General features: G+C 40.8%; 3 protein-coding genes across 9 annotated transcripts in view; all 3 read left to right on the top strand.

Annotated features, from left to right (window-relative positions):
- acsl6 (acyl-CoA synthetase long chain family member 6) overlaps window positions 1-2,575 on the top strand; it is a 32,496-nt gene extending 29,921 nt beyond the window's left edge. For both annotated transcript variants that reach the window (XM_069509932.1, XM_069509933.1), the window contains exon 21: window positions 424-2,575. In XM_069509932.1, coding sequence (XP_069366033.1) covers window positions 424-564 — 141 coding nt within the window. In that variant the 3' untranslated portion in view covers window positions 565-2,575. The remainder of the gene's footprint in view (window positions 1-423) is intronic.
- A 1,064-nt stretch (window positions 2,576-3,639) lies between these two features.
- Window positions 3,640-7,465, top strand: LOC109628586 (uncharacterized). The gene is made up of 8 exons (XM_020085751.2): window positions 3,640-3,861; window positions 4,073-4,137; window positions 4,926-5,277; window positions 5,380-5,514; window positions 5,923-5,962; window positions 6,058-6,104; window positions 6,295-6,335; window positions 6,450-7,465. The coding sequence occupies exons 1-8, from the start codon at window positions 3,786-3,788 to the stop codon at window positions 6,822-6,824; spliced, it is 1,131 nt and encodes a 376-aa protein (XP_019941310.2). The 5' UTR covers window positions 3,640-3,785; the 3' UTR covers window positions 6,825-7,465.
- Window positions 7,466-7,842: 377 nt separating this feature from the next.
- Window positions 7,843-27,402, top strand: part of fnip1 (folliculin interacting protein 1) — a 36,022-nt gene continuing 16,462 nt past the window's right edge. Inside the window, exons 1-7 of one of the 6 annotated variants that reach the window (XM_069510130.1) lie at window positions 7,843-8,053; window positions 19,396-19,525; window positions 22,560-22,697; window positions 23,280-23,380; window positions 23,634-23,708; window positions 24,004-24,095; window positions 25,021-25,104. In XM_069510130.1, the coding sequence (XP_069366231.1) occupies window positions 7,962-8,053; window positions 19,396-19,525; window positions 22,560-22,697; window positions 23,280-23,380; window positions 23,634-23,708; window positions 24,004-24,095; window positions 25,021-25,104 (712 nt within the window). In that variant the 5' untranslated portion in view covers window positions 7,843-7,961. Of the gene's footprint in view, window positions 8,054-15,607; window positions 15,809-19,395; window positions 19,526-22,559; window positions 22,698-23,279; window positions 23,381-23,633; window positions 23,709-24,003; window positions 24,096-25,020; window positions 25,105-27,402 lie in introns of those variants that run through there. The other 5 variants (XM_069510132.1, XM_069510131.1, XM_069510133.1 and 2 more) reach the window with 5 other exon arrangements.

Here is a 27,402-nt window from a genome sequence, read left to right as displayed (position 1 = left end):
GATTTATGAATACATCGTTGTAGGGTCAGATTTTTTACAAATTGCTCTAGTTGAGTAGTTGAGTTCCCCAAAAGTGAAGCCGTATCATCTCGCCCCTGGTGGCTGGCTGCAGTATAGGTCATGAACCCTTCTTCCTCCATGTTAGCAAAAGGGACATGGACCAAACTAAAAAGTCAAAGTACGTTATTAGTTATTTGATGCTATAGAAACTGGTTGAAATATCTTGATTGACAGCTGAGACTGACTCCCTGTTGGTCGTAAGATATTTAATTCCTGGATAGTGAGAGGAGGTGAAGATACGTCTTTATATATTTCTTTGTCTCTCCATGTCTTATGCTACTGCCTCTGTTTTCTTCAACAATATCACCTGAAGTTACACAACCATTTACCATCTTTTTTATTTCCTGTCCATTGTGTATTAAGGTGAAGAACATCTACATCCACAACCAGATGTTCTCCATCGAGAACGGCCTCCTGACTCCGACACTTAAGGCCAAGAGACCCGAGCTGAAGGAGTTCTTCAAGGGGAAGATCGACCAGCTCTACAACAGCATCTCCATGTGAAGGCCGGAGGGACCACGTTTTTCCCTCGAGCATCTTAACACTAAGATCTGCTTTGACCCTCGATGTGCCAGTGGTCAGAGATGCAACACCTTGGGTTTAACATGCTTCGGGAAAGCAAGTGAAACTCTGGCTCTGCTTTAGAAGATTTAACAACAGCTAAATAAAAACAAACAAAGAACCAAGGGAAAGGCAGTGCACAACGTTATGTGCATTTCCTTTTAATGTGCATTTACTGTGTCATAATTAAATGAAATTATGTGTTTTTTAAGAAGACAGTTATTTAGCTTTTAGACTTAATAATGGAATAACTTGTTTTTTATGACATGAATTTTCAATGTCAAATTAAAAAAAACTAAATAAAAACCCTGATGGGCTGAATGTGAGAGCACAGGATGGACACATTTTGCAGTGTATCTTGTTACTACTTCTTCACTTTTGTTAAAAATGAAAACGACTGTACTTAAAAAATATATAGGGAGCGACCTTTTGTACCATGAAGATATTCTCTCTTCTGTCATCAGCCGAAGTAAAGATATATACTGCAAAATTCATCCATCCTCAAGTCTCATGCCAGCAATATTTGGCTTATTGTCCCCCTCTCAAGCTGTGATTGAGGAGTTTGTTTAAAATCGTTGGCACAAACAGTGTGTTTTTACTAATAATAAAAAAAGGCAGTTATGTACTACTCCTCTTTACTTAGCTTTCTGTGTAATGAATTGTTTTTAATGCAGCCTGGAAAATTAATGTCACATTAAGAATTGTGTTATTGTCCATTAAATATAAAGTTTTTGATTCAGTTATGACACAGTGAATGCACAATACACATATAAATGTGTATCATTTTTCTTTGTTTGACTTGTTTTTTATTTTGCCAGGATAAATCCTCCATACACCGCTACCTGCGATCCACCCAAACAAACCATCAAATGCTCCGTCCCCAGCAGCACACACTCATCAGCACTTTTACGTTGAGAAGTCCACTCCTGTTTCCAGCTAACTCTGCTCCTCCATCACTTTCAACCCACCAGCCAGAACACTCAACCAAAATCTACTGCTGTGCTTTGACAGCCAAGTGTTGTGACATCTGTGACTAGTGTAGCCAAAGGAGAGGTGTAGATGTGAGGGAATGCTAATGTGAAGTCTATTGAACCCCGTTGTTGCACAATTAGACCAAAATCCACCTGTTTGAGATCAGGATTACGATTGTAAGGAATCACGGTTGTCGACACTGTTCCACTGTGGAGCATCACATTTCGTGTCATGTATCCACTCGTCTGTCATCAGCAGTTTGGCACGCATGCTCCTCGTTTATATGAAGGACTTGCCCCACTGTAACAACCATCAAACTTCACACTGCACATTTGACACCTTCAACTGTTTTTTTTTTCATTCAACTTTTGCACAGAGAGTATGAATGACAGGTTAAAAGAAAACTAAAAAAAGAACATGATGCAAAAACCAGGGCTCGGGGCAATGCATGCAGTTTGCCCTGCAGTGCTGGGACCGTTAGCATTTGACTTGAAAAATGGGCAACTTATTCTTTGTGGCCATTAATAGCAGGTTTGTATACAGCTGCCCCACAGCCACCGCTGCTAGTGCAAGGCTTTGTAACGTAGGCAAAGCCGTTGAATTCCACTCACCGAAGGCGAACAGAACATACATCAACTTTTAAAACAAGTAAAGACAAAGATTTTTTTCTGAAGGGGTTTACACATAGAAATAATGTATAGGCTTTTTAAGTTGATTACCGTCCCAAAGCATAAACAATGTGGATGTACATAAATGAGGACAGCTAGATGTAAGCATATTTATTAAATCAATGGTTTGAATGGATTTTTTTTCTCTTTTTGCGTGTAGTGAGATGAATTGTAATTATTTATTTATCTATTCTGCTGTAAAATGGAATCAGCACCATATCCTTGTAATGATTGAGTGCAGCAATAGGGATGAGGGAGCGTGGGGACTAGGAAAGGGGGCAATGAAATAAAAGATATTCTGGAATGATTTTAAACCGCCGTCTGTTTTCTTTCTTCATGGTTTACTCAAAGCTTTTTACACACAGCTTTTGTTTTTAAAGTTTTCCCTGAATTTGCCTTTTTGTAAAAAATATATGCAATATAAATGACTTACTTACAGTGATTTAAAGTTGCAGCGAAATGTCAGCTAAATGAAAATGTAAGTGGTTTCTATTCCTGTAATTTTACTTTAGGTACTTAAATTATATTAATGCCCTGATACTTTTACTTAAATAAAACTTTGAATTCAGGAGACAACACTTTTTTATACTGTGGTATTTTACTCCTGTACAAGGTCGTGGTACATCTTTTATCCCTGCTCCTACGTGTATCTGAAACATGTATTCAGACCCTTTTTAAGGGTTGAAAACCCCAAAACATTGGAACCACATATTCTTTCAGAATGCCTTATATTTTATAAACATATCATGTCTTTTTCTACTGTAAAATCTTACTATAGAAATCAATTCATGACTTGAGCTGTCAAATGAATTCATTGATATAAAATGTAAAATATGTCTTTCTAAAAATAAAGTGGACAAGAAGCATGAAGTAGCATGAAATGAAAATACTAAAGAGTAGGATGAGAACTTTGAATTGTTCTCACCATCTCCAGGTAGAACATTTGTAATAATAATATCATTATTTAAAATCATTTATGAGCGCCTTTCACAGCACTCAAGATGGCCTTACAAAAAAAGAAATATATCAAACGGATGAATAAAATGAATGGTGAATATAACATTATGTAAGTTGTATTTTGTATTGTTAAATTCTATCTTTGATGCAATAGTAAATAATCAGTATGGTGTAAATGTTCTCACTCTTGTAATTAGAGTTGTGACCACCAGATGACACTGTGGACACTGCGATTACAGATTACACAATATTTGTTCAACTTTCTTTTTGCAATTAAAGATTAGCATCACAGCAAACCAGCACTTCCGGTAAAAACTTTCAAAATAATAAGACTATCCATAAGAATCATTTAACCTCATCACGCAGCAGCAGTTGATTGACAGGTGGGGTTGACAGGTGTGCTCTGTTGCTAGGATCCGCCTCAGAGACCGGAAACGACAAGCTCTCTCTATTGGTACCGATAATATCTGGGTCAAAGAGATCGAGACATTATTCTGGCGACATCAGGCCGTTACTGTGTTTGCTCCACTTCACGTTAGTTCAGTTTGACGGTTGGTTTTGGGGATAATGGGGCGAAAGAAGCGTGAAGATGGTCACAGTGACAGAGGATTACCAGACACACCAGCGATGAGCAGACGATACAGTGAGAACACACACACACACACACACACACACACACACACACACACACACACACACACCAATTATTTATTTTTGAGCATCTGTAATAAATATATCTGACATAAAGTATTGACTTCATAAAATAAATCTACTGTACTGGAGTGAGTGGTGAAGGATGAATGGATGAATTAAAGTCATGAATATTCTGTCCTGTTGAATCTCACTATGTCCAGAGCACAGGAGACTTCTGACCAACAGGCATCATGAGGCGTTTCCAGAGGAGGCTGAAGAGCAGGAGGTGAAAGTCAACCACTCTTCTGATATTTCACTGCACATATGAATAACAAACTCAATATTTATACATTAGACAATAATCAGTCCAATTTAAACCTTGTAAATTCTCTAGGGCTTCTGGTTGAAGCAAACATAAATGAATGTCGAGTCCCTATGGTACAAAGAAAGCAGCTGGGGGGTTGTAAATAATTTGCTAATAGATTTACTGATTGACTGATCTATTGACAGAAAATCAATAGGGAACATTTTTGATAAGTAGTTGTTTTCAGTCAAATGCCAAATTTTGAATAGTTCCAGTTTAGCAAATCAGCTACTTTTTCCCCAGGTTGTAAATGAATTGACTGGAACGCAGTTTGAATATTTTATGATACATTTTTGTGGGATTTTGCAACAGAAAAAAAAAGAAAACAACGGATTGGTCACATGTGGACAGTAAATGTGCATGCACTCAAATGTGTCCTCATTTTAGACCTGTCCACTTGCGATCAGATATCTCTATATATCTCTAATACCAGGTCTGAACAGGACCTAAATAAATGAAGGTCTAACAACTAGATTTTTGAGTCTTGCTACAGCGCCACAGGCTACATGATGGTGGTCCTGTTATAGTTTCACATTTCCAACAAATTGAGCAAGTCACTTATCGTTAATGCAGCCAAACACTGAAATACATATATGGGATGATTTGTAGAATACTAGATTTTAAATTTCAAAGGATTTACCAATGTTTGTCATACTTTTGTGTGTGTGTTTGTGTCTCCATCTTCCCCAATGCTCATCCTCTACTCACAGACTAGCATCAAACCTGTCCAGTGCAAATCTGTGTTTTACTCAAGCCGCCCTGCATGTACTGGAAACGTCAAACACAAAGTCGTCTCACCAGTGATTCCAGACGATAAAAAGCCTGCACCAACATGGAACACAACCATTAACATGACCCCTGACCCAGAGGCTTTCAGACGTGGTGGAGTTAAAGAAGAGGAGCGAAACTTGGCAGTGACCCCCGGAAGCATTACATCTTCCAGCATAGGGACAGATGCAACATTTAACTTTGATGAGGATGATGAAGAAGACTGTTACTCCTCCTCCTCTTCATCATCCAGCAGCCTTCCCTCACCAGAGATCTTCAGGAGAGAAAACTATGGTGTGTGTGTGTGTTTGTGCATTTTTATTGATACCATTACCAAACTTGCAAGTTTATTCTGTCCTACTGTTTTTCTTTTTCTCGTCTCTTTTCTCTTCACAGTGGAAACGTTGACTTTCCCCATGAAGGAGGAGACACTGGATCTCCATCTTCACATAAAAAACTCCACCTTGCTGGATGTGAGCCACGCCCAGAACATCCACATGCACGACACCCCCAACATTTCTACCATCATTGGTGAGTGCGAGAAAATCCGTTCATAAGACCTTTGCTTATAACAGTCTATTTTCTGGGATATGCAAGAGTTCAGTTTCTTTCACATTGCGAGGCCTTTTCTGACAATTTCACCATTTGAACCATTGAACTTAAGGGAACTGTTGGGCCTTGAAAGGAGGAATGTGATCTTCTGAGGCTTACAATGTAATGTACTGTATGTTTTGAGTGAGTTTCATTTCATTCACCTTCCACAGGGTTTATACACTATATAAACGTGATGTCAAAATACCAAAAAGACATTTTGCACAGGGAAACTTGTTTTACACCTCATAACAGAAAAGTGAATCTGATCTAATTTGATGTCTGTGTGTGGGTATGTCTCTTAAACTGTCTGCTTTTGTCTGATGAGAATTAAACCTCTGTTTGCAGATGCCTCCACAACTCATGCAAAGAGGAACCGTGAGATCCAGTGAGTTTGTCTGATCATTTTATTTTCTGGAAAAGTCACTGAGTGCAAACTAGGTTGATTTACATGATATTCATACTAGTCTTTTCTAACCACAGAGGGCCTGAACCCGAGACTAAAATACCAACAGATTCATTCAAATCAGGTAAAGAGTCGCATTTCATGCAGAGGTAAACTGTATGTTCACCAAACAGAACGCTCTTATAATGAGCCACATAATCTTAATGTAAGTCATTCGTCAATGTTGCTTTTTTTAGCAGAATTTACTGCATGAAACTTAGATTCTTTACCATAGTGTAAATTAAATGTTGTGTCTTTCAATCTTCAATCTGTAGACAATCTGGCTCAAGCATTCAAGCGGAAAACTCCAGTGAAAGTAAGAAAGTCACCTTTAAAAGTAGTTTGAAATATGATCACCATTTATTTATTTTGGTCAAATCAAAAGTTACATGGATTGTGGTGATGGAGAAACATAATTGTGCTTCATCAGCTCACCAACAGAAGACTTATTCTGTGCAAGAAGAAAGTATCGTTCAAAACCCCCGTTGTTGCTGAGACCCAAGAAGTGAAACGCATCTCAGCCGCCAGAACAACTCTTCCAAACACCAGCGAGTCAGCTCGAAGGCCCAGCCCGGCCGAGCAGGTGAAGCCCCATGCAGAGGCGTCGGGAGCGGGCGAGATGAATTCTGAGGACAGCACGCCGCATCTGAGGGTGAGGCTGAAAAGGCCTGTGAGGAGGAGCCCGGAGAAAGCCAGGTTCTTTGACTTTGTCAGTGACGGTGACAGGGATCTGTTCTTTCAGAGGGCGAGAGAGAGGTGTGTCAAACTCCGGAGCATTGCTTTGTTTTCCTCTCCCGGCTGCTAAGAACACAGACGCTGGTGTCCTGTGACATTTGAAGCAAAAACATGAAAACATGTCACCCTCCTCCCATAAACCAGTCGGCGAGGTTTCCTCTAGAGGAATGAGCTTCAAAACAACGTCAGTGAGACTTAAAGTATGAAATGTATTTAAAAATCAGTATTATTCAAATGTGTTATTTAAAGAACTGCCTTTAACTTTGTGCCTGTGCACCACAAACCACATGAACATGAGCAAAGTGACCTTTTAAAGTCCCTCAGCTCTTATTCTTATCATTCCATACAAACTGTGCTCCCATGTGACTCTCTCCTTTTGGCAAACGATATTAATATATAACCAGATATTTTGATTATATCTGTTTATACAAATGTACTTCTTTTTTCCAAACATCCGAATTCTACCTCTCCTACATGCTGTGTGGTGCCATGTGACCACTAGATGTCAGACCTGTATCCTGTTAAATGACCATCTTTCTTCATTGTCCTGACAGTGATTGTTTTGTTTTGTTATATATATGTTGATGTGAATATACATGTTGTCTGTAAACTTTAAATGTATTTGCATTGATTCGTTTGACTGTGTGTGCACGAGGCTTCTATTGAATGGTTGATTCAAGGCAAATAAAGTTCAAATGTGAGTTTATTGTAGGTTTTTGTGTGTGTGTGATACTTTGGATTAGTGAGTCGTGTGTTTCCTTATGCACGTTTGCTCTTGGGCTGTCAGAAAAATAAAGTTGAGATGTGTGAAACGTAAACAAACAATGTATTCTCCTGTAATTTTCTCAGTTTGCCGGTTCTTTGTGAATGAACTGTCTCCTGGTGTGGCTCTCCCCTGGATCTTTGCAGCAGCACTTGTGTGACTTTCCGGGAATACATTTCACGCCGTCACGACTCCCGACAAAACATCAACACAAGCGAATCCGCTGACCACGTGGTGCCGCGGACCAAAATACCAGCCAATCGGCTATTTTGTAGTAATGTGATGTCAGCCAATGATAAAAAAGGAAGCCGGTTACCAAGCATCCCTGTGACTAATGCCTGTCATATGACTGTGACATCCATGGAGACGGTCACAGGGAGCGAGCTCTGCTCTCGGGTTTGAAAAGAGAGAGGCTTTCTGCGCCGGGTTTGTTTTCAATACAAAATGCCCCCGACTCTCTTCCAGAAACTTTTCAACAAGAGAAACGCGTTTTCGTCGCCGCCTCCGAGATGCAGCAAAGAGGACCCAGCTTTCAGGTCAGCTCCGTCCTGCTCGTGTTCAACCTTATCCTGACGCTTTCGCCATCATGTGTGTTTTCTCATTCTGCGCGTCCTCCCGTTGATCCGGAGGCGCGTTTTACAAGTGAACGCTGCGGGGCTTTGGTCGGTTTCACGAAGAAAAAGTGCGGGAGGACGCGTTGTGTCCTGTCGGTGGGGGTTAGCTAGCAGGCTAATGCTAACCGCCAGACGTTAGCGGGGCAGCTGCAAACACGCCGCCGTCTCCTGGTGGGACTCGTCTGGCTAACACTGTGTCAATCCACCGCTGGTCGTGTAGTGTTGATGATAAACCGCCAGTGAGTTGATTATAAACGCGTCTGTCTCCCACTGAAACTACAGCTGGGGGGTGTTATGGTTCAGAAGTTGGAGAAGCAAGTGTTGTTGCCTTCCTCCTTTGTCCCCCCTCCTCCCCTCCTCAGTGTCCCCCCTTTGTGTCTCCTGGGTCGTATCAGCTACAACCTGCGTGTTAGCGAGATCAGCAACCACGCCAGGTCCACGTTCTTCACCTACATCCCTTGATAACTTGGTGTAAGTGGCTTCCATGCCCGGCGGTAGTGTTACCAGTGCGGGAGGACACTGTGTGCTCGGGTGTAGGCGCACATGTGATCTCTTCAGTCGGTCACTGACGACATACAAGGTCCCGGGGCGAATCCGCCTCCAGGCTCTCCACACAGACTGCAGACTGATGATGCACGGTGTCAAAACAACCGTGATTATTGCGCACAAAGCGGCAGATGAGGATGTGTTTTGATGCACACATTGCACAAACCAAACATGTTCTATTGCAGACTGCTGCACTGGTGCAAACCAGACTTACAGAGCCACGTTTGGGCCAAGATTATAAAAATCATATCCGCCTTACAGCATCATAATTCTGTTTTATTTGTTTAGAGACTGATTTCTGATCCAGAGTCAAGGTTGTGGGTTTATTCTTTATGGGCAGATAACAAAACATTCTGAAAACAAAAATGTGAGGTGGATCAATTATGTGTTAAAACTCCTCTCCTTAGATTATATTGATATACATTGAACCTTTGTTATATTGCTTTTGATGTAAGTTATTCTGTGGAAATGATTGATATCTTTTAATTGCCCAGTCCCGGAACCATCAGCAACAAAGGTGTCTGTGCTATTTTCTATTATGTTAAGCTTTGTTTTTACAAAATCCATTGTATTGTTGCAGGAGTTGATTTGTGATTATCATCTCTGCAGCTGTGATATGATGTAAAGCAGCTTCTGCCAAATTATATCATTCTTGCCATGATATTGTGCGTCCATAACAGAGGGTGCTACATGTATCATTAATAGGTGATGTCAAAACTTGTCTTGAACTGTATTTGATTTGACATAGAAAGTAAATCCATGCAGTTGAAGCATGACACAGTGTCATCTGAAGCAGTATAAGTGCTTGTTACTGAAATACCCTCTGGTTAAATTCAACCTGACCGAGGAATGCATCACTGAGCTGGCTGGCAGGATACTCCATACTCCCAGAGATGATTTGCAGTTTCCCTGTGTATGTTCCTACACATACAGAGGGTCAGGGTCAGGTCTGCCACCAAGGGGGAAAGTGCTCCTTTACGTTTTAAATACACAATCGCATTGGGAAATGTTGCCACCCACAGTGAATATATGCACCAGTACAGTATTGAAGCTTCACCGCCTTATGGTGCCACTTGCACTTTGGCCCGTATCTGTGCCATAGCACCTTCCCTGACCTTAAAGGTGCCCTGTGCCCAGTGATATAAGTGTGTGTGTGTGGCTGGCTGGCTGGCTTCAAGCCTAGAGCAAACAGGCAGACAGCAGGCGTTTCTGTTAACTCAGTGGTCAGCTGCGCTCCTCATACCTCTGGCATGAGCTCCCCATTCATCAGGCATGAAGTGCTCTGGAGAGGGCACAACTGTGAGGGGACAAAAGCAAGGGGAAGAAGAGACTGATGGAGAGGACACTTTCTGGTAGCAGGGATTGGCTAGAACACACATTTTGAGTTAGTTTGGTGATGAGAATGAGGGAAAACAGCTGAAGAAGAGTTGCTTGTTTAAAAGACAAGAAGAAAGCATCCAATATCTTTTGGAAAGTGAAGGATGAGAGAGGGCAGCATTTTGATTGTCAGAAACTGAGCAGATAAACTTAGAGGATGGATAGAAAAGAGGATAAGTTGTGAACAAAGACAAATGACACAGTGGTGGAGATGAACACATTCACAATATTCTCAATCTTCATGTGAGAAGTAATGCTTTAAAACTGCAGCTGTTCTCTGTTTCACTCAGGAATGCAAGAGAGCAGGTATTTTGAATCGATTTGTCTTTGTATGTTGTTGCAATCCTTTCAACTCAAACTTTAAAGACACTCACTTTAACACCTTTGGCAGGTTGATAAAAAAATTATTTATGAATTTTAATTAATTTAATTAGTTTATGCATTTTAGTGTATTTTGAAATCTGCTAACATCAAATTGATGGCGCATTGGCAGAAATCAAGGCAACGACAATTTCTCAACATCCAAATATAGAGTTTCATCTGTTACTGTATAAAACTCACATTAAACTTACTAATCAAAAGCATTGCAGCCAATTAATTGAAATTCAAAAAATACATTTTGTTGTTCTGCAACCCGATCACCCTGCATCCAAAGCCCTGTCACACTGCCCTCTAGAATACCACAGAGGGCAGCAGGTTGGCTGACCCTCGGAGGAAAGCCCAAAAAGCCTCTCCTGTTTCCCTAGCTGTGGCACCTGACCGGTGGACAGCATACTGTACATTACACTGAGAGCTCCTGGCTCATCCTGCGGCCAGTCCGAGGACTGATCCTCAGCCAGTAGCTTTGTCCTGCTCACCCACTCTCAGACTGTTGACCTCTCACTGCTGCCTGCTGAGGAAACTTCCTTCTTTCTTGACCTGTGTCACATTTAGCTCAATTTCCCCATCTTTGTGCTGAGGTGCGAAAGTGAGGTTGTGTGTGCACGAGAGAGACAATAGGATTGGTGGCAGCAGCCTTCTTGTTTATGCACATTATTTTGTTAGACCTCAAAAACAAAATCAGATGTTTAACAAGTGGAAACGTATTTTTCTGAAGTTTTATACAAATGAGGTGATGCTGATTATCTAAATATTAACGTACTTGTTGACTTTAGGAAAACATTTCACTTTGGCATTTAATATACAAATGATTTGATCATGTCTTTCTTATTGAGAAATAACAGTAGTAATTAATCCTTTTACTGAGCCAGCCCATAGTATTTACTTTTTTCTAGGTTGCACCTTGACTGCTAGAATAAAACAGCCTTGTGTGAAATTTTAAATATAATAAAGACTTCCCAGAATCCTCCTCCACATGTGAAAATGCATGACATTGTACATGCATGTATGTTGCAGAACAACATGTTACACCATCAGAGGTATTTATTCATAGGGAGGCTTCTTGCCTTGGTAGTCTGCAGGAGTAGTGGTAGTGGTCCCTGATTGGCCTACCGTGTACTCAGCGTGTCATGTGAGGCTTTCATCAATCTCAAGCTCTCATGTGTGTGGATTGATCACATGGCTGTGTTCTCAGTCACTGGAATAAACATATGAGTTGGATAAATAGGGAGAGAGGCATGTGTGTGTTTTCCTCACACTCTTTTTAAACACATGATTTTGGCATCACAAATGAATGTATTTATTGTTGCTTTGCATTGCAAAGCTGCTTTTTTCCGTGGGTGTGTTTGTGAGCTGCAGGCCTGCCAGGGTTTCTTAAGGCCACGGCTGTCAGCAGGTTCCTATCAGGACTATTTTAAGTAGCCACGCTCTGGCTTCTCAGAACTGCAGGGTTATGGTAAAGCTATAGTTTTACGTAAAAGTCATGCGCACATCTCGCACGCACGCACACACACACACACACACACACACACACACACACACACACACACACACACACACACACACACACACACACACAGTGCTGGTGAGTGCTAGTATTCTGGCTTAACATCTAGATAGGTCTCTGTGTCCTCATAACTTTGCGAGGACATCTGTTCAAAGGCTGCACACATGTGTTGTGTACATTTCATTTCAGTCACTTTCAGTGGAATTGAACTGCAATATACTGTAAATTCAACTTCCAGTTGAGATTTTGTCGTCCTTCCCAGTGCGTCCAGTGTTTGTCTTGATTATACTGTTTACTCTGGGTCATACTGTTCTTAAAAACAAATAGATCAATATTTGGTGTACTTGAATTTTTTTTTTCATTTTAACAATTTATTTTAGATTGAGACATCCAAGGTTAAAAAATTGCCCATTAGCCTTTTGTCCATTGATTTATTGATTTCTTTAATGATGAGTTGTTGCTTCATGCAGTGACATTTAGACACACATGGATATTCGGAACATTTAGAGGAAACATGTAAGGCTAACTTTTATGATGAGCGTTTTTGTCTTTAAATAATACCTGACCTTTTTTATTGAAAAAGCTTTATTGTAGAACATTGCATCTTCCTACAGTTATCTTATTAGTGAGGATAAAGTCCGGTTTTAGTTTTTGGCCGATTTATTTCTGTCCCAATCAATGTAATTTGTTTTCACAGGGGCCATCTATTCTTAAAGAATGTGTTGTCAAAGCACAGTAAAAAAGAAGAATATGGATTGTGCATTTACTTTAACCTAAAGGTAAAATAAAAAAGAACTAATTACAACTCTGAGTAAATCACAAAACCATATCAGCACACAGCAAACATAGCGATGTGTGGAATTAAACGCTCACAGATTCATCTGCCGGGATTGTCAAAGTAAAACCAAAAGGTTTAGACTGTCAAATCACTGAATTAGCCCACGTTCAGTCTCTAAATGACAGCGAGAGGAGTGTGGGTGTTTTAAAGCAGAGGCAGGACGTGCTGCTGACAGTTTAATCACTTTTTGTCAAAGCTGGGCAATTAATCACAAATGTCACTTTTCAGGCCTCTAATTACTGAACGTACCAAAGAAAAATGTTCTCGTTTAATACTTATTGCAGTAATTACATTAAAAGAAATCTGCTTATCAGCCCAGAAGCTAAATTGACCATAGACCCGGACTTCCACTAAGCTTCACTCCCTCCTGTTTAACTTGATGACTTGCTCATGTGATTTTGTGAGACAGAGTCATGCTCTCATTACTCTTATCACTCCCTTTGTGATCCTGCCTGTGTTGTAACACTGCACAGGAACAGCCCTCGTGTGCACATAGTCATTAGATGACACACACACACACACACACACACACACACACACACACACACACACACACACACACACACACACACAGTAAAAATAAACATATAGATTTAATAATGGGTTTTCGTCTGTCATATACAACCACAAACTTTCCTTCAGACTCTAAAAATGATGATGATTGATTCCAGCCGAGTCCTCACAGCCAACCATCCGAAAACAGATTGTAACTGTGGGTGCAGTCATGTCCGTGCATTGACGCGTCCTCGCCCCAGTCAGCATCATGTGACTGCTGGAATGCAGAAGTCCTTTAATGCAACATGACCAGCATCGAAACTAGCAGCTATGCAGGTAGTCAGGTGCTTCCAGGCCATGTGGGTCTGCTCCTCGAATGGAGTCGCTTTCTACTAGTGCATAGCCATAGCCGAACAATTGTTAGTTCAAGGCGCAGCACTTGTGACGACGTGACAAGACGGAGACACTGCATTTCTCACCTTTCAATAAGTGGCCTCTCCAGTATCAGAGGAGTGGTCAATCTATTAGCTGTTCATTTCCAGCACATGGGATTACACAGACCCCTTGATCTCTAGATGGTATTAAGGTGTGCATTTTAAGATAAAATCAAAAATTGCCCCTATAAGGTCAAAGATATCTAAAAGATTACATGTGAGAGTCTGTTTCACTCCAGTGATACATATTTAGTCATAGCTGTTGCACTCTGATTCATGGGAAAATAGCATCAAAGCACAGAATGAACTACAGCTCTAAATTAGCATCTTCCCCCATACATGTAGATTAAACCACCATCACCAGCAACGCGATCAGCCTTTTTTTGGCCCAGATTCCGTGAAACACTAAAGATGTCTCACCTATGTCTCATTTGGTGGAGCTGCAGAGACACTCACACGGTTGTACAGTGGAGGTTCTTTTCTCAACATCTAACTTCATCGACAGACGTGTGCACACAAACTGACGACAGCCAAGTTTAATTTAGGCCTGCTATCAAGTTAATTAGTTACAGCTGATAGGCGGAACTAGCAGCGTGTTTGTTTTCTTTACCAACCACAGCAAAGCTCGTCACCAGGTTAAACTGAGAAGCTGTAGCTGGAAGGTTTTTTTACTAATGCTTTTTGTTACTGACCATTAGTGTCAGAACTTAGTGAACATGCACTGCTCACCATATCTAGATAGCTCTGACAGATTTCACATCTGTCTGTCTCAACCACTATGAAGTGTTCACAGGCCGTTTGTGAAATCCTTACTACCCTAAGCGTCTTCGAGCCATAACAAGTTAAATGTCTGAATGTATATAACTAGATAAACTGTGATGTACTGGTTATAAGCTCAAATTTGCTTCATGGGCAGCATTGAACATCAGGTGTTATCTGTGGCAGAAATGCCACTGAAACGTGTCTTAAAAGAATAGTGTCATAGATGTAAGGCCAAGCTGCCGGAGCTAACAGAGACCTCTGTCACTCTCAGCCGGAAGAACGTCACACCGCATGGACTGAGGGGATATTTATGTAACTGTCTGTCAGCCTTCGACAAACACTAACATACACACACACACACACACGTGGTTCAGTAGCATTGAGTACGAGGTCTTTGAGGTCAGTAAGTAGGCTGATGTCAGTGTAGTCGCTGTAGTCAAGGAAATTTGATTGCTTTGTTGTGACCTTTATAAGTATGCACTTGGGCCATGAGTGGCTATTAATCAATGTTGTACAGCTTGGATAAAACTAAAATTATATAATATCTAATTATTAGTATCCAAGATGGATTTACTTTCCAAAAAGAGAGTTTTACCTTTTTATGTCCACTGTATAAGATAAATCAGTGAATGTTATTAAGGTGTTGATATTGATCACTATAATATATAATACTTTCACTTCTCTTTACCAACCCACAGGTACCTTCCTCTTTCTACTGACTTCAGTGACAAAACCAACCACTCTCCCTTTTTCTGTAAAGCAAGATTTAAAGAATAATAAAAGTCTGGGAAGTTTTCACCTAGAAGAGTCTGACTTCTTTAAGCTATTGGTTTTCCTGCTCCTTCTTCAGGAAAGGTCCCTGTTAAGTACATGAACTTTATATTTGCATCTACAGGATGTGTTTTGTTTTTATTGAGGAAAGAAAGTTTGAAGAAAGGACAAGAGGGACTACAAGGAAGAGCGGGACAAAAGAGCAGGATTTAGAAAAAAAACGCAAACAAATCCCCACTGTCACTCTCCCTCATCACAGCGCTCTCTGGCAGTCAGCAGGCCAGGCTCGCTGCTGTCGCTGCCTCTGTACTGTCCAGCACACACAGCAGTGCTCCTGCGATCACCTGACAGTCTCATGTTGTTGTGTGAATTTAGTTCACCGCTATTCTTAGACCCTGCTTTGGCTAAGAGAGGAGAGAAGAGAGAGAGGGAGAGCGGAGCAGAGAGGGCTGGGGAAAGACTGGCAGACTTGCAATGATGCCCAGGTAGGAACTGGTCATGTACCAGGCTTACTGTACATGCATCCAAGTGGGCATGGAGGTACTAGTTAAAGGAGCTTTGAGAACAATGTGAGTGTTGTTGGTTCCTTTTTTAATTTTGGCAAATTGTTGGCAACCTGCGTCTCTTTCCAGCTGGACGATGTGGCAGTTCGAAGTATGTGCGTGGATGACTGAGATTGATTTTTGTCATTAGTGGTTGTTATGTTATGTAATGTGGATTAATAGATTCATGGTGAAGAATGCTTTTTTTGTTTTCAGAGCAAAAATAGGAAACTGTTAAAAAATTACAAGTTTGGGTGGAATTTTAGGTCAAAGAGATTTGAAATATCCTTAATATCCGATCAGATATCGTTTGTTAAATGAATCTTTTCAAAGACTTTACACTGGGTTTGTTGTCCTCTTTAAATTCTTACATGTAACCAAAACAAAAATTTAGCTGAGGATTTCTGATTTGAGCTCAACCGTTTGTCCGAGGGAATTAATCCCTGCAACGTGTGTGTAAGAGTTTTTGAATAATTTTTGGTAAAGACAATCGAGGTCAAAGCAGTACAAGTATGTAACAGTCATGAAGTCATGTGCTGCTTTTATGAATGACTCCCCTCTCTCCTGTGTCAACGCTGTGACTGTCACAAGCTCACTGATGGGACACTTCCTCCTTCGCTCTCATTCCGCCTTGTCGTTTCTCTCAGAGGCTTTTCTGTGTTCATCAGATGTTTTCTGCTTGAGTTTTTGTTTTCTGCTTGAGTTTTTGTTTTCTGCGACCTTTACTCTCATTATCGATTCTTAGCGTTGCTTTTGTCTCCATCCGTCCTCAGCTGCATTTTCTCATTTATCATACTTATTTTCTTATATCGCACAAAGCTTTGGTTGTCTGTTATTTCACTCCCGCTGTTGTTGTGAAGCCCATCTCTTTTTACCCATTGTATTTTTCATCCCCCCCATCTTTCAGAAATATTTGAGTTTCTTATAAATGGTGTTTGAATTTTTTTTCACTTCCTTATTTTCTGTGGCTATTCCTTGCATCTCGGTTATGTTTAAAATAAGGGAAGCAGTGACCTTGGTGTTATATAATACAGATTGCTTCTGGGCTGATCAACAACACCCACATTTTGCCAGAAAGTGAACAGGATTTTGTCCATTAAAATGATATTAGAAGGGCAAACACTGTTAACACTTTAAATCTCTGAAGTTAGCGAAGGTGAACTCAATACAACACTGAAAGGCAGTTGTCTAATTGCATGGAGGGATGTGTAATCTTATGCACAAGTGAATATTGACCCATCCCAGCACAATGCAATTTTAGCTCATTATGAAGGCCAGGCATTATGTCAACCATTTAGCACACAGACTGGGTAAGAGGGTGGGTCTTCTCTTCAGAAAGCCGCCAGGGGAAAAATCTTAAGATATTTTTAATCTTTTCTAAATCAATTGAACATGAACTTCCATTACAGCTCAGTCTAGGGGTAGGCAATCTGACTATTTTATATGATAATTGATCTCAAAGACCTCCACAACGTTTTTCATGCGATTTATAGAGATAATGACTCAGTCTAAGCTAGTAACATGATACCAAGCTTTGTCCACAAGCCAATAGATTGGTCTATTGGACCTCCTTGAAGGGACGCATTCAAAGGAACATGCAGAGAGGTTTTCATTCAGTTTGTTACTCCCCCCCATTCATCTGTATCTCACAAGCTCCAGCAACATAAACAGTTATCACTGACAGACGATTTACACCCTTTGATAAATATGATTAAGTGCGATACCATAAATGAAGATACATGTGGAGTGATTAGATCAGTCACCACAGGAGTAGAAGATGGCTGTCACAGTCAGGTCAGTGACGTGTCATCAAATAATTGCCTGTAGCCTGGTTGTCGCATTCAGCTTGTCTATTTGAACCATTGAAATAGAGCCTTTAATTTCCTGGATTTAGTGAGACAATTATATGTTTACGCTTTACAGTGTTTCCCTTGCATTGATTTATTTATGTTGGTTGATAAGCAGCAACAGTGTGTTCATATGGGTTCATATGTGCATGGACAGGATGAAAGTTGCAGAATTCCCGCAGCACACACACTCAGCCGTGTGGAAAAACTGTGCAGCAGCATGCATGCAGTAAAAAATGGCTCCTCCTGTCGACTGCCCACAAAACCTAATTTAAATTCAGATGGTGGTTTTGGTCCATAGTGGTCGGCAGAATTCCTGTCAAGTAGAAAGAAACTGCACTATAGGAGTGAGCGCTGGTTATGTTTCTATGCAGAAATGTTGAGGCAACTCATATGAGCCCCACGAAGTTCCTCTAGTATTTCCTCATCTTACAGCCCTGTTTGAAAAACGACATTAGTTTGACAACTTAACACTGAGGCTCAGGCACATGATTCCCCTTCCCCTCCCCACTCCCTTGCAAGACTGCATTGTTTTGCCTCCGAGAATGTTGGTCATACTTTCACACCTGTTTTTTGTAAATAGTAGCTTGGACACACGGGAACGTACTTGTAGACCTTCTCTCTCACACACAGTTGTATTTCCTGCCTTGTGAAGGCCCTGTGACCAACAGCTGAAACGCTTCAGTTAAATGCTCTTTTGTTGGAATGTTAAAGGGACTTAACTGTTCCTTTTCCACTCATTTCCACCAACACATTTCCTATAAATTCATATGTTAAGGGGGCCTCCCTGTTCCCCAATAAAGGGCTATATTTAGGCCTAGCATGTGTTTATCTGCCCGAGCCATCTATCAGTCAGATCAGACAGAAATCCTTGACCACCTTATCCGTGGGTCCAGTCCCCTGTCATCTCCTCCTCAATCAATCACGGAGTTTCTCCAAAAGCAGAGGGCACTGCCAGAGTCCTGTGATGACATGCATGTACCCACAGTGATGTGGATGCAGGGGAAGATTTGCAACCAGTTCATTCACAATATTACTCGAGATGAAAAAGATGAGCCGTATGAAACCAGAGGTAACCTAGCAACAGGCATCGAGCGGAGGCTGGCAGCGAAAATGGCTTAACTGTTACTTAACTGTTGTCCAGTATTTGCTGCTAGAGACAATGTACCGATATGAGAGTCTACCACACTTTAATATCTTAAATCTCCATAACAATGGGTATAAATTTGATCTCTTATTGTCTAATGACTCAGATATCATACTGGGAATAAATAGGAATATCCTCATCAAGTCATAACTGAGTCAAATCGAATTAAAAAAAAACAGTAGTGGGTAAAAAAAACAAAGTATTAATGGCAAGTCTGCATTTCTTTTTGTTTAGCAGAGCTGTAGACTGGTTTTACCAGATGACTGTCACATGTGTAACTGTGTGAATGAACATAGGAGCAACAAAAAATGAGCACGGAACAACATTTTTTTATTTCTGCTCTTACAGGTTTCGGACATATAGGCTACTGTTGAATGAAATGTCCTGAATAAGAAGCAGTTTGGATTATTTACTGTGATGCATTATTTTACTAATCATATACAGAGTTTATTGAATACTAGTCTAATATAGCGACTCAGTCTATTAGTATGTATAACATTCTTTTCTCTCCCACCCTCCTCTTCCTCATCTCTTTTTCTACATCACTTTTCTCTCTCAATCCTCACACTCTCTCCCTCGTTGTATCCGTCTATCTGCTATCTATTCTTCCTTTCATCTAGCTGGCCTCTTCCCCAGCTGGAGCCCAGTCAGATCAGGTTAATAGTGTACCAGGACTGTGAGAGACGTGGCAGAAATGTCATCTTCGACTCCAACGCCAAAAAGAGGAGCACGGAGGAAACTCCCATCACCGTGAGTCACATGTCTGTTGAGTGTTTGTGTGTGTGTGTGTGTGTGTGTTGGGGGGGGGGTTCATTTGGAAGCCCATCCTTGTTTCTCTATAATAGATTGGAACAAAAATGAATTACATGGCTCCAGGTTTTGTTGTTCAGTGTCAGCTTATTGCTTTAGGTATAATATTTGTATTGTCCTTATTAGGAGGTACAATGTAAAATGTATTGCAGAACATGATTCAATTTCACAGTGCCCGTTCCTATTTTTTTTTTTTATTCAATGTAAATGTTTTACAGATACATTTTACTTATAAGGCTGACAGACAGTCAGAACATTTGAGCAAAGATCTCAGAGACAGTCACACAGGCATGACGTCATACAGTGACTGTCATGATGTTCAGAGGACACAAGTTACACCTTATCCTGCAGGACGGCCCACAGCACCTTTTACTGAATTGTTAGTTCGGTGTGATATTTTGTTAATGAAATAGACTTTTATTTTGTCCTTATTTCTTAATGCAGAAGGTTGCAGACCTTGAAATTTACATAAACGATTGATGATCAATACACCGGCGTAAGTCGAGTCTGATGGAAGACGTTACCTTAAAATCAAACAGTCATTCGATTTTATCTGCCACTGTGTGTGGGAGTCAGATCTCCTTGGTAGCTTTGATAAATTGCTAACACACCCAGTGACACTTGATGATAAAAACATTTTTACTACAGTTGCAGTTTAATCAGGGTGTGTACAACAATAGCCATCAATCATGAGACGTATGTGTTTTGACTACCAGCCGAGTGTATGTGTGTGTATACGTGTGTGTGTGTGGCCTCCTCCATACGTCACCTGCTGGCTGATATTTCCACTAAATGATGATATATGATAAATAAACTTGTCGTCTTTTAAATTTTTGAATAATACGCCTGATAATTTCCTACCACTCCTGGGTGTTGCTGTCTAACCCTGAGCGGTTTGTTCTGGTGCTCTTATCTCCAATAATAATAGCCTCAGCTGACAGCTCATGTGTAAGCAGCATTCTTTCATCCTCACATGACAGCAGCGTCACTGTCTCCTTGCCTCTCCCTCATCTGTCTTCTAATTCTGGCATTGTCTCACCCTCTATAAAATTTCCTCTCATACCTTTTCAAAATTTGCTCTCTTCTTTGATCTGCTTTTCTCTAGCCCTTCTGTCTTTCTGTCTCCTAAATATGCCGATTGCTAACCTCCTGATTACTGTCCTCTGTCTCTATACTGATGATCTTGCTCTCTCCTACATTATCTCTCATCTTCTATAAATCACTCTCGACCTTTCTGTCTCTAAACCTGCCTGACTTTCAGTCCACCTACACACACATGCCAGCCTCATGCTGACAAACTGAATGTGACCCTGACATTGGAAATCTGGTGGTCTGTTTGCACAACTTTCTCATCTCATACACAAGGATTTACTTAAATTTTTCTTTCAGAGAAGACTGGTGCCAGATATAGAACTGCAATAAGGAGAGTTTTTGTGTGCGTACGTGCGTGTGCATGCATGTGTGTGTGTGCGTCTGTGTGTGTGTCTTGCACAGCGACATTTGTGAGCTTCCAAAATGAGCTAAAAGGAATGAGAGGTTAATGCAGTGTGTGTGTGTGTGAGTTTCCGAGCATGTGTGTGTTAGTGTTACGTTGTCCATACCAATATTTTTGCTGCATTCTGCATCGTTAGGTCTTTGCCAGCTACCGTGTGACTTCGATCACATGATGGCTGTTTGTTTTTTTTTTTTTTGTTTAGTTTGTTTATTTTTTGTCAAGTCAGAGGAATTTATTTTGGAGAGATCAAAGGCAGATAGAAGAGAAGCACAGAGGGTCAAAGAGAAAGCAGAATAGCATTACAAAGAATCATGTAGTGAGAGCTTAGAGTGAAGAAACACAGGGAAAAGAATAAAACATGTAGAGAAAGAGAGCTAGAAAAAAATCTGGTGAAAGAAAAACAGCTGCAGGAATTAGAGGGAGAAGTTCTACTGGTGGAGGGGGAGAGGTGAAGGGAGGGAGTGAGGGAGGAAATGATTGCAGTGCTGCGCGCTCACGAGTTCCAGAAAGAGTCATATGACTGCCAGTCACATGCTGCTGGCTCCTGTGTACACACTTCATGCTGCACTGCAGCGGACACACACACACACCCATGTACACAGTTGAGCACAAACTCACTCTGACTCAGTGTGGCCATATAACTGTGTGTGTGCATAAAGAAATCAGTCAAGATATTGATGAGAGTGAACAGAAAATGTACATATGTGCAGTCTTGAAAAATATACATATATATAGAGAGAGAGAGCAATGAAGCAAACAATAGTCTTTCTCCCTCTCTTCCCGTTTTCCTTCCCTCCCCAGCTCATTTTGTTTTCTTTGCTGCCCTCTCATTTTTCCCTCTCTCTATCCTTTCCTTTCTCTTAACATTATCAGCAACAGTGGTTTCAAGTGAGCCATTACCAGAGTCTAGCTAAAAAGTGCACACACACACTGACACCCACACCCTCCCCCTTCCATTCCCACAGTCCCACATGCATTCCTCTTCAACAGGCTGCCAAGTTAAGAAGGCACATGACACAGGCTGATTGAGCTCACAATTTAGTTTGCTGTTTACACACGTTCCCCTGGATTATGCTTCTGTGGTTTTTAACTTGATCAAAATGAAGATTTCAATTCAGTTTATGATTTCCAACAGTGAACTTCATAATTAGGAGTGACTTTTTATTTTGGGACTGCTTAAAATGTCAGAGCATCAAGGGAAATATACAGAAAAAGAGTATGTTATAGATGTTTACTCATGTGTTAAGGCTGTTTCCACATGATTGGGCTAAAAACAGAAACATTTGCATCTATCTTAATGGTGTCATGTAAATTTGCACAAAATAACAAAGAGCTGCAGCTTATTTGTACATTTTTAAAACAATAGAAGTAAATACCAATCAAAAATCAATTTGGCAGGTTAAGAGCTTGCTGCAGAATGAACTTTATCAAAATAACCTTTTAAATTCACTTACAAAGTGTGTCCTTTTTACTCCACAGAGCACTGAGGGCCAGGTCAAGATGTTCGGGAAATGCTGCCAGCTCCGACCCACAGGTGGCAGCAGCAGTTCCCTGGACAGCTCCTCCTCTTGCACCTCTGAAACCAAAGACACCAAAGAGCAGGGTCTCCGCTTCCAGGTAACACATAGGCCATAACCTTAACAATGTGTTCTTCTTTTGTTAGTTTGCGAACTCGAGAACATCAGTTGAGTAGGCAGTCCTTCATTGTGGCCCGGGACACATCTGTATTCACACTGCTAAAAGAAAGTGATTAAATGTGGGACACATTCCACCTCTGAATGTTGCCCTTAGTTTGGGTTGTGTGCATTCACACCTGTGCTTAGAGATTTCCACCTATAATAGTATCAGCCAAGACGAAAACGTGTAAACTTCTACTGCTTTTATATAATACGTGTAGCTGTGCATTTATTAACGCTCAAGGTGATATACACACAAAACACTAACATTATGTATATGCATTCAGATTTCATGTGTGCATATGCATATCCAGGTCCTGCAGGAGTCACGTTGTCAGTCTGTTCACACTCGAGTTCATCGCTCTTTAAGATGAAAAATATACATTGAAAGGCTCACCTGGTTGTTTGCCGCATGTCTTCCATGCTCTCTCTCCACCTCTCACACTCAAACTTTGTCCTATCAATGACCCCAGAATATCTTAAAGTTAAAATTTAAAATCTCTGCTTCTTTGCTCTTTTCCAGGGTTCGAGGTGTTCGTCCGATGTGGTAATGTTGGGGGAAATGATGTTCGGCTCTGTTGCCATGAGTTACAAAGGCTCCACACTAAAAATCCACCAGATCAGGTAAGAAGAAGAGAGAAGCTGGCTTTTCTTCTTGCAGCTGATAATGAAATAAAATGAAAACACATCTTCTGACCAGGTTTCTTTGCCATTTAGTCTGAAAGTCTATTGTCGAGTATGAAATTCTGATTTACATTACAAAAGTGAAAAACGAAAGTGACAACTTTAGATATGAAAGGCACACAAATGTGCACAAGTACAAGAAGCGAGCTCACATATGCAGATGACCGTTGTCCCTGTACTATCATCATATCAGATCACCACCTCAGCTGATGCTGAGTAAGGTCTTCACCGCCAGGACTGGAGGCAGTGTGTACGGCAGCCTCAACACGTAAGCACAGACACACACACACACACACACACACACACACACACACACACACACACACACACACACACACACACACACACACACACACGGTGTCGGTCTGTGTTTCTTAGTGTCTTAGATCGTCTGTATTCTGTCTTTCTGTATTTAGTTTTCCTCTTTCCTCTACAGTTGCAAAGTTTTTAATGTTAGTATCAAACCTTTTCCTGCCGAATGTTGTGATTGTATATGTGCAGTATAATAGTGTTGTTGGTGCATGCTAACTTTTATCCCTGGTTTTCTGTTTCGTCTCGTGCAGGTTACAGGACAGCCTGGAGTTCATTGGACAAGACAGCAACACCCTAAGGCCTGATCAAAACACGGGGCCCAACAGTCTGTTAGGAAACATAGGTAACAGTAACCCAGTGCTGCACCAAAGTCCTCCTCTTTCCTTTTTAGTTAACGTATAAAATGAAAGTAGAGACAAGGTGAAATGTTTTTCTTTGAAAAGGCCTCAACTCAGTTTAGTTAAAGTCTGATACACATCTGATTCAAGCAAAGAGCATTTTATTTGGATTATTTTGAATAATTGAATCTTAATCTTATTCAGTTTCTAACATCATCACATCACTTTTAGAAAGACAAAAAATATTTTGGGAATAATTTACTTTAAGAGCCACTTGAATTTCTTTTTTTTTTTTTTTTTTTTTAAAGTTGAAATGTTTTCTAAAACTGTGAAGAAGCAGAAGATTTGGTTTTTCTTTCCTTCCCTTTCACATTCTTATTTGAATACGAATCAGACTGGAAAAAACTGCCAACAACTCTCTCATACTGCTTCCCTTCATTAAGCTCTTGAGAGGCTCAAAAAACCTCCAAACTGGCCGTGCAAGAACAAGTTTCTCAGAAAAACTTGTTGCTCTTGTGGACGCTCATTCTTTCTCTACTTGTTACACATGGTCAGTTTCTGAGATACTTGACTGGCTGACAGTATGAAATGTGTAAATAACAGCTTGAACTGCAAAATCTATCTTTTTTATGAATTTTCTCTGTCATCCTCACAGAAAAGGCAAAAATGTATAGTCCTAGTCTTATTGGTTACCTGTGTTTTCTGTGAGTGATACCAGCCTTCCTGTTTTGTCTGTTAAACTGGCTGACTGACCTGCTACACGATGGGTATTATTTCATTCCAGACTAAAGATTTCCCATAACTACGTACCGTAAAGATGAGGAGGTTTCTACTTCTCCTCCTCACTTATTCACTAACCATGGTTCATGTTTTCTTTTGTCCCCCCCTCTTCCTTCTCTTCCTATCCATGTTTTTGTTTGTGCTGCACAGGATTTTCGCAGCTCTGCAGCCCTCGCCGGGCCTTCTCTGAGCAGGGCCCTCTGCGCCTCATCAAGAGCGCATCTTTCTTTTCAGGTTGGCGCTTAAAACTGGCCACGACTGATGTGTGCTGGTTTCATGTATGTGTGTCGGCTGTAGTTGCAGTAGTGGTGGCTTTACAGGCCTAGATTCTCAGCAGTTGCATGCCTGTGTGGTGATTGTGGCACTAGTAGCAATAGTCGAAGCATGCAGTGCAACAGCACACTTGCAAATAACTTGGGTCAGATAATAGCTGCAGAAATTATGTTTTTATTTTTATTTTTTCATTCGCCCCAACTATTAAACCACAGACGGAATATGTATGGCTTTGAACACCCCCTTTTTCTTTTTTGTTGCTAGTGGCTGTGTCATTACACAAGCTCACCCATTCAGCAATAAAGACTTCTCAAATAATGATTACTATATCTGCCACTGTTATCTGACTCAGGCCTGCAGGTGTGTGACATACACAGAAATGATGTGCATGGGTGCTCACTGGTGTCAGTAGCTGTAGTTTTCATTATCACTGCTTTATGTGTTCTTCACTTCACTCTCAACTATCCTTTTGTCTTTGATAGGCAACTGTTCTAGGCTTTACAATAGTAAAGATATTCAACTTTAGTGGATTTAAACTTCAAAAGTAAATCAAATAGCACAATTGCAGACTTCTAGAGATGCATGTGTTTACATATGCATGCAGTTATATGCATTAACCAAAGTTAAACATCTCTGACCAGCTAGTGGTGAAATGCCCAAGGGCACCTCTGCAGTAAGCCAATAATATGCCAGTAATAGTTCTAAAATGTGTACAGTAAGGTAGCCTGCAGCTGTCCCTGCCTGTGACTATGGAACAGGTTTAAAATAGAGGTACCTGCAGTACCTGTTTCTTACAGAACACGATTTGTGTTTTTTCATACTAATAATCGAACACTTAGTGCATTGCTTTTGCATACAATATAACAGTGTATTTTCTAGACAGACCAAATAGCTAGATTAAGTCTGGAAAACAAATGCTTTGCTTTCAATAACTAAAAATAAAATGACTGAAGTATTTAGTGTGTGTTCCTTCCTCCCTGTCACTGGGGTAAACCCTCTGCCCACGCTGTGGTGGTGCTTTCATAAAAAGATCCTCTTCCCCACACCGCCTACGCTCTATTCTTTTTAGCTCATCCATAGTTTGGCATGGCATGTCTTCCTCTCATTTATGTAATGTTGGTATATTCAGGAAGCACAGTGTGCAATAGGAGTGCGCGCACACACACACACACACACACACACACACACACACACACACACACACACACACACACACACACACACACACACATACACACACACACTACTACTACTACTGCCTGGGACATCAGTCCTTTCAACTCCACATTCAAATGCTGCATTTGTGGTTTTCACATCTCTGTTGAGACAATCGTTGTCGCTATTTAGCCCCGAAGTGTTGAAGAGAAGGTTATTTGACAAGAAGGAGACCCGGTGACCTCCTTACTGCAGTGCTTGTTGTAGGAACAGTTGCTGCTTACGACAGTAGTGGGTTTTGCATTATCTTTCTATTTGTGACACTTCCTGTTTTTGGTTTTACTAAACACGGGATGCACCAACAGCACAAGAATCAGTCAGCAACAGACATGTCATCCAGCACCTTCATGTGTGGAGCCTTAGTTGTGTGGACCTCACATGTAGGGGTTTTATGAATCATAGTCAAATAGTGTTACAATTATTTATTTATTATTTTTCGTGCATCAGTTTGTACTTTATAAGCAGTTACACATCATGGAGTTGTCAGGGGCCACTTCGCTGCCGGCCGTGTTTTAGTTTGCGAACTCTGCGTTATATTATTGACGAGCAAAAATGAGAAAATGCCACTGTCACCTGCATCTGCTTCCTGATAGGACCTGTTTGTTTAACAGTCATGACTTGACCACCGGTGATGTGTGGTAAACACTGCTCCATCTTATCAGTTTAAATCAGCTGTTACTTTTCACCATCGTTGTTTCTCGTTCGGTGTGTTTTCTGCAAGTAAGCAACCAACTCCAATGAGACGGTCTGCTTCCTGCACATGCTGACTGTACATGAACTGTCACATGAGATGCATTCTCAGGTGTGTTCCTATGGACGGGGATTATTACTGATGCAAAGCTGCTTGTGTGGACATAGATTGTTTTTAAACTAGTTAGCATGGCTGTAGACTCTTGGCCTCTGTATTTGTTTGTTTGTTGATCACATTGGTCTGTTTCTCACAGGTTCTTTTTTTGTCTTTTTTCCATCCCTCTCACTTCCCCCTTGTTTAACTTCCTACCTTCCCCTCACCGAACCTATTTCCCTCCATCTCTTCTCTCTTTA

The sequence above is a fragment of the Paralichthys olivaceus genome, chromosome 15 (assembly GCF_024713975.1).
Source record: "Paralichthys olivaceus isolate ysfri-2021 chromosome 15, ASM2471397v2, whole genome shotgun sequence".
Taxonomy (NCBI): domain Eukaryota; kingdom Metazoa; phylum Chordata; class Actinopteri; order Pleuronectiformes; family Paralichthyidae; genus Paralichthys; species Paralichthys olivaceus.
Note: the sequence above shows the minus strand (reverse complement) of the source record. Positions and strands in the feature narration are given on the sequence as shown.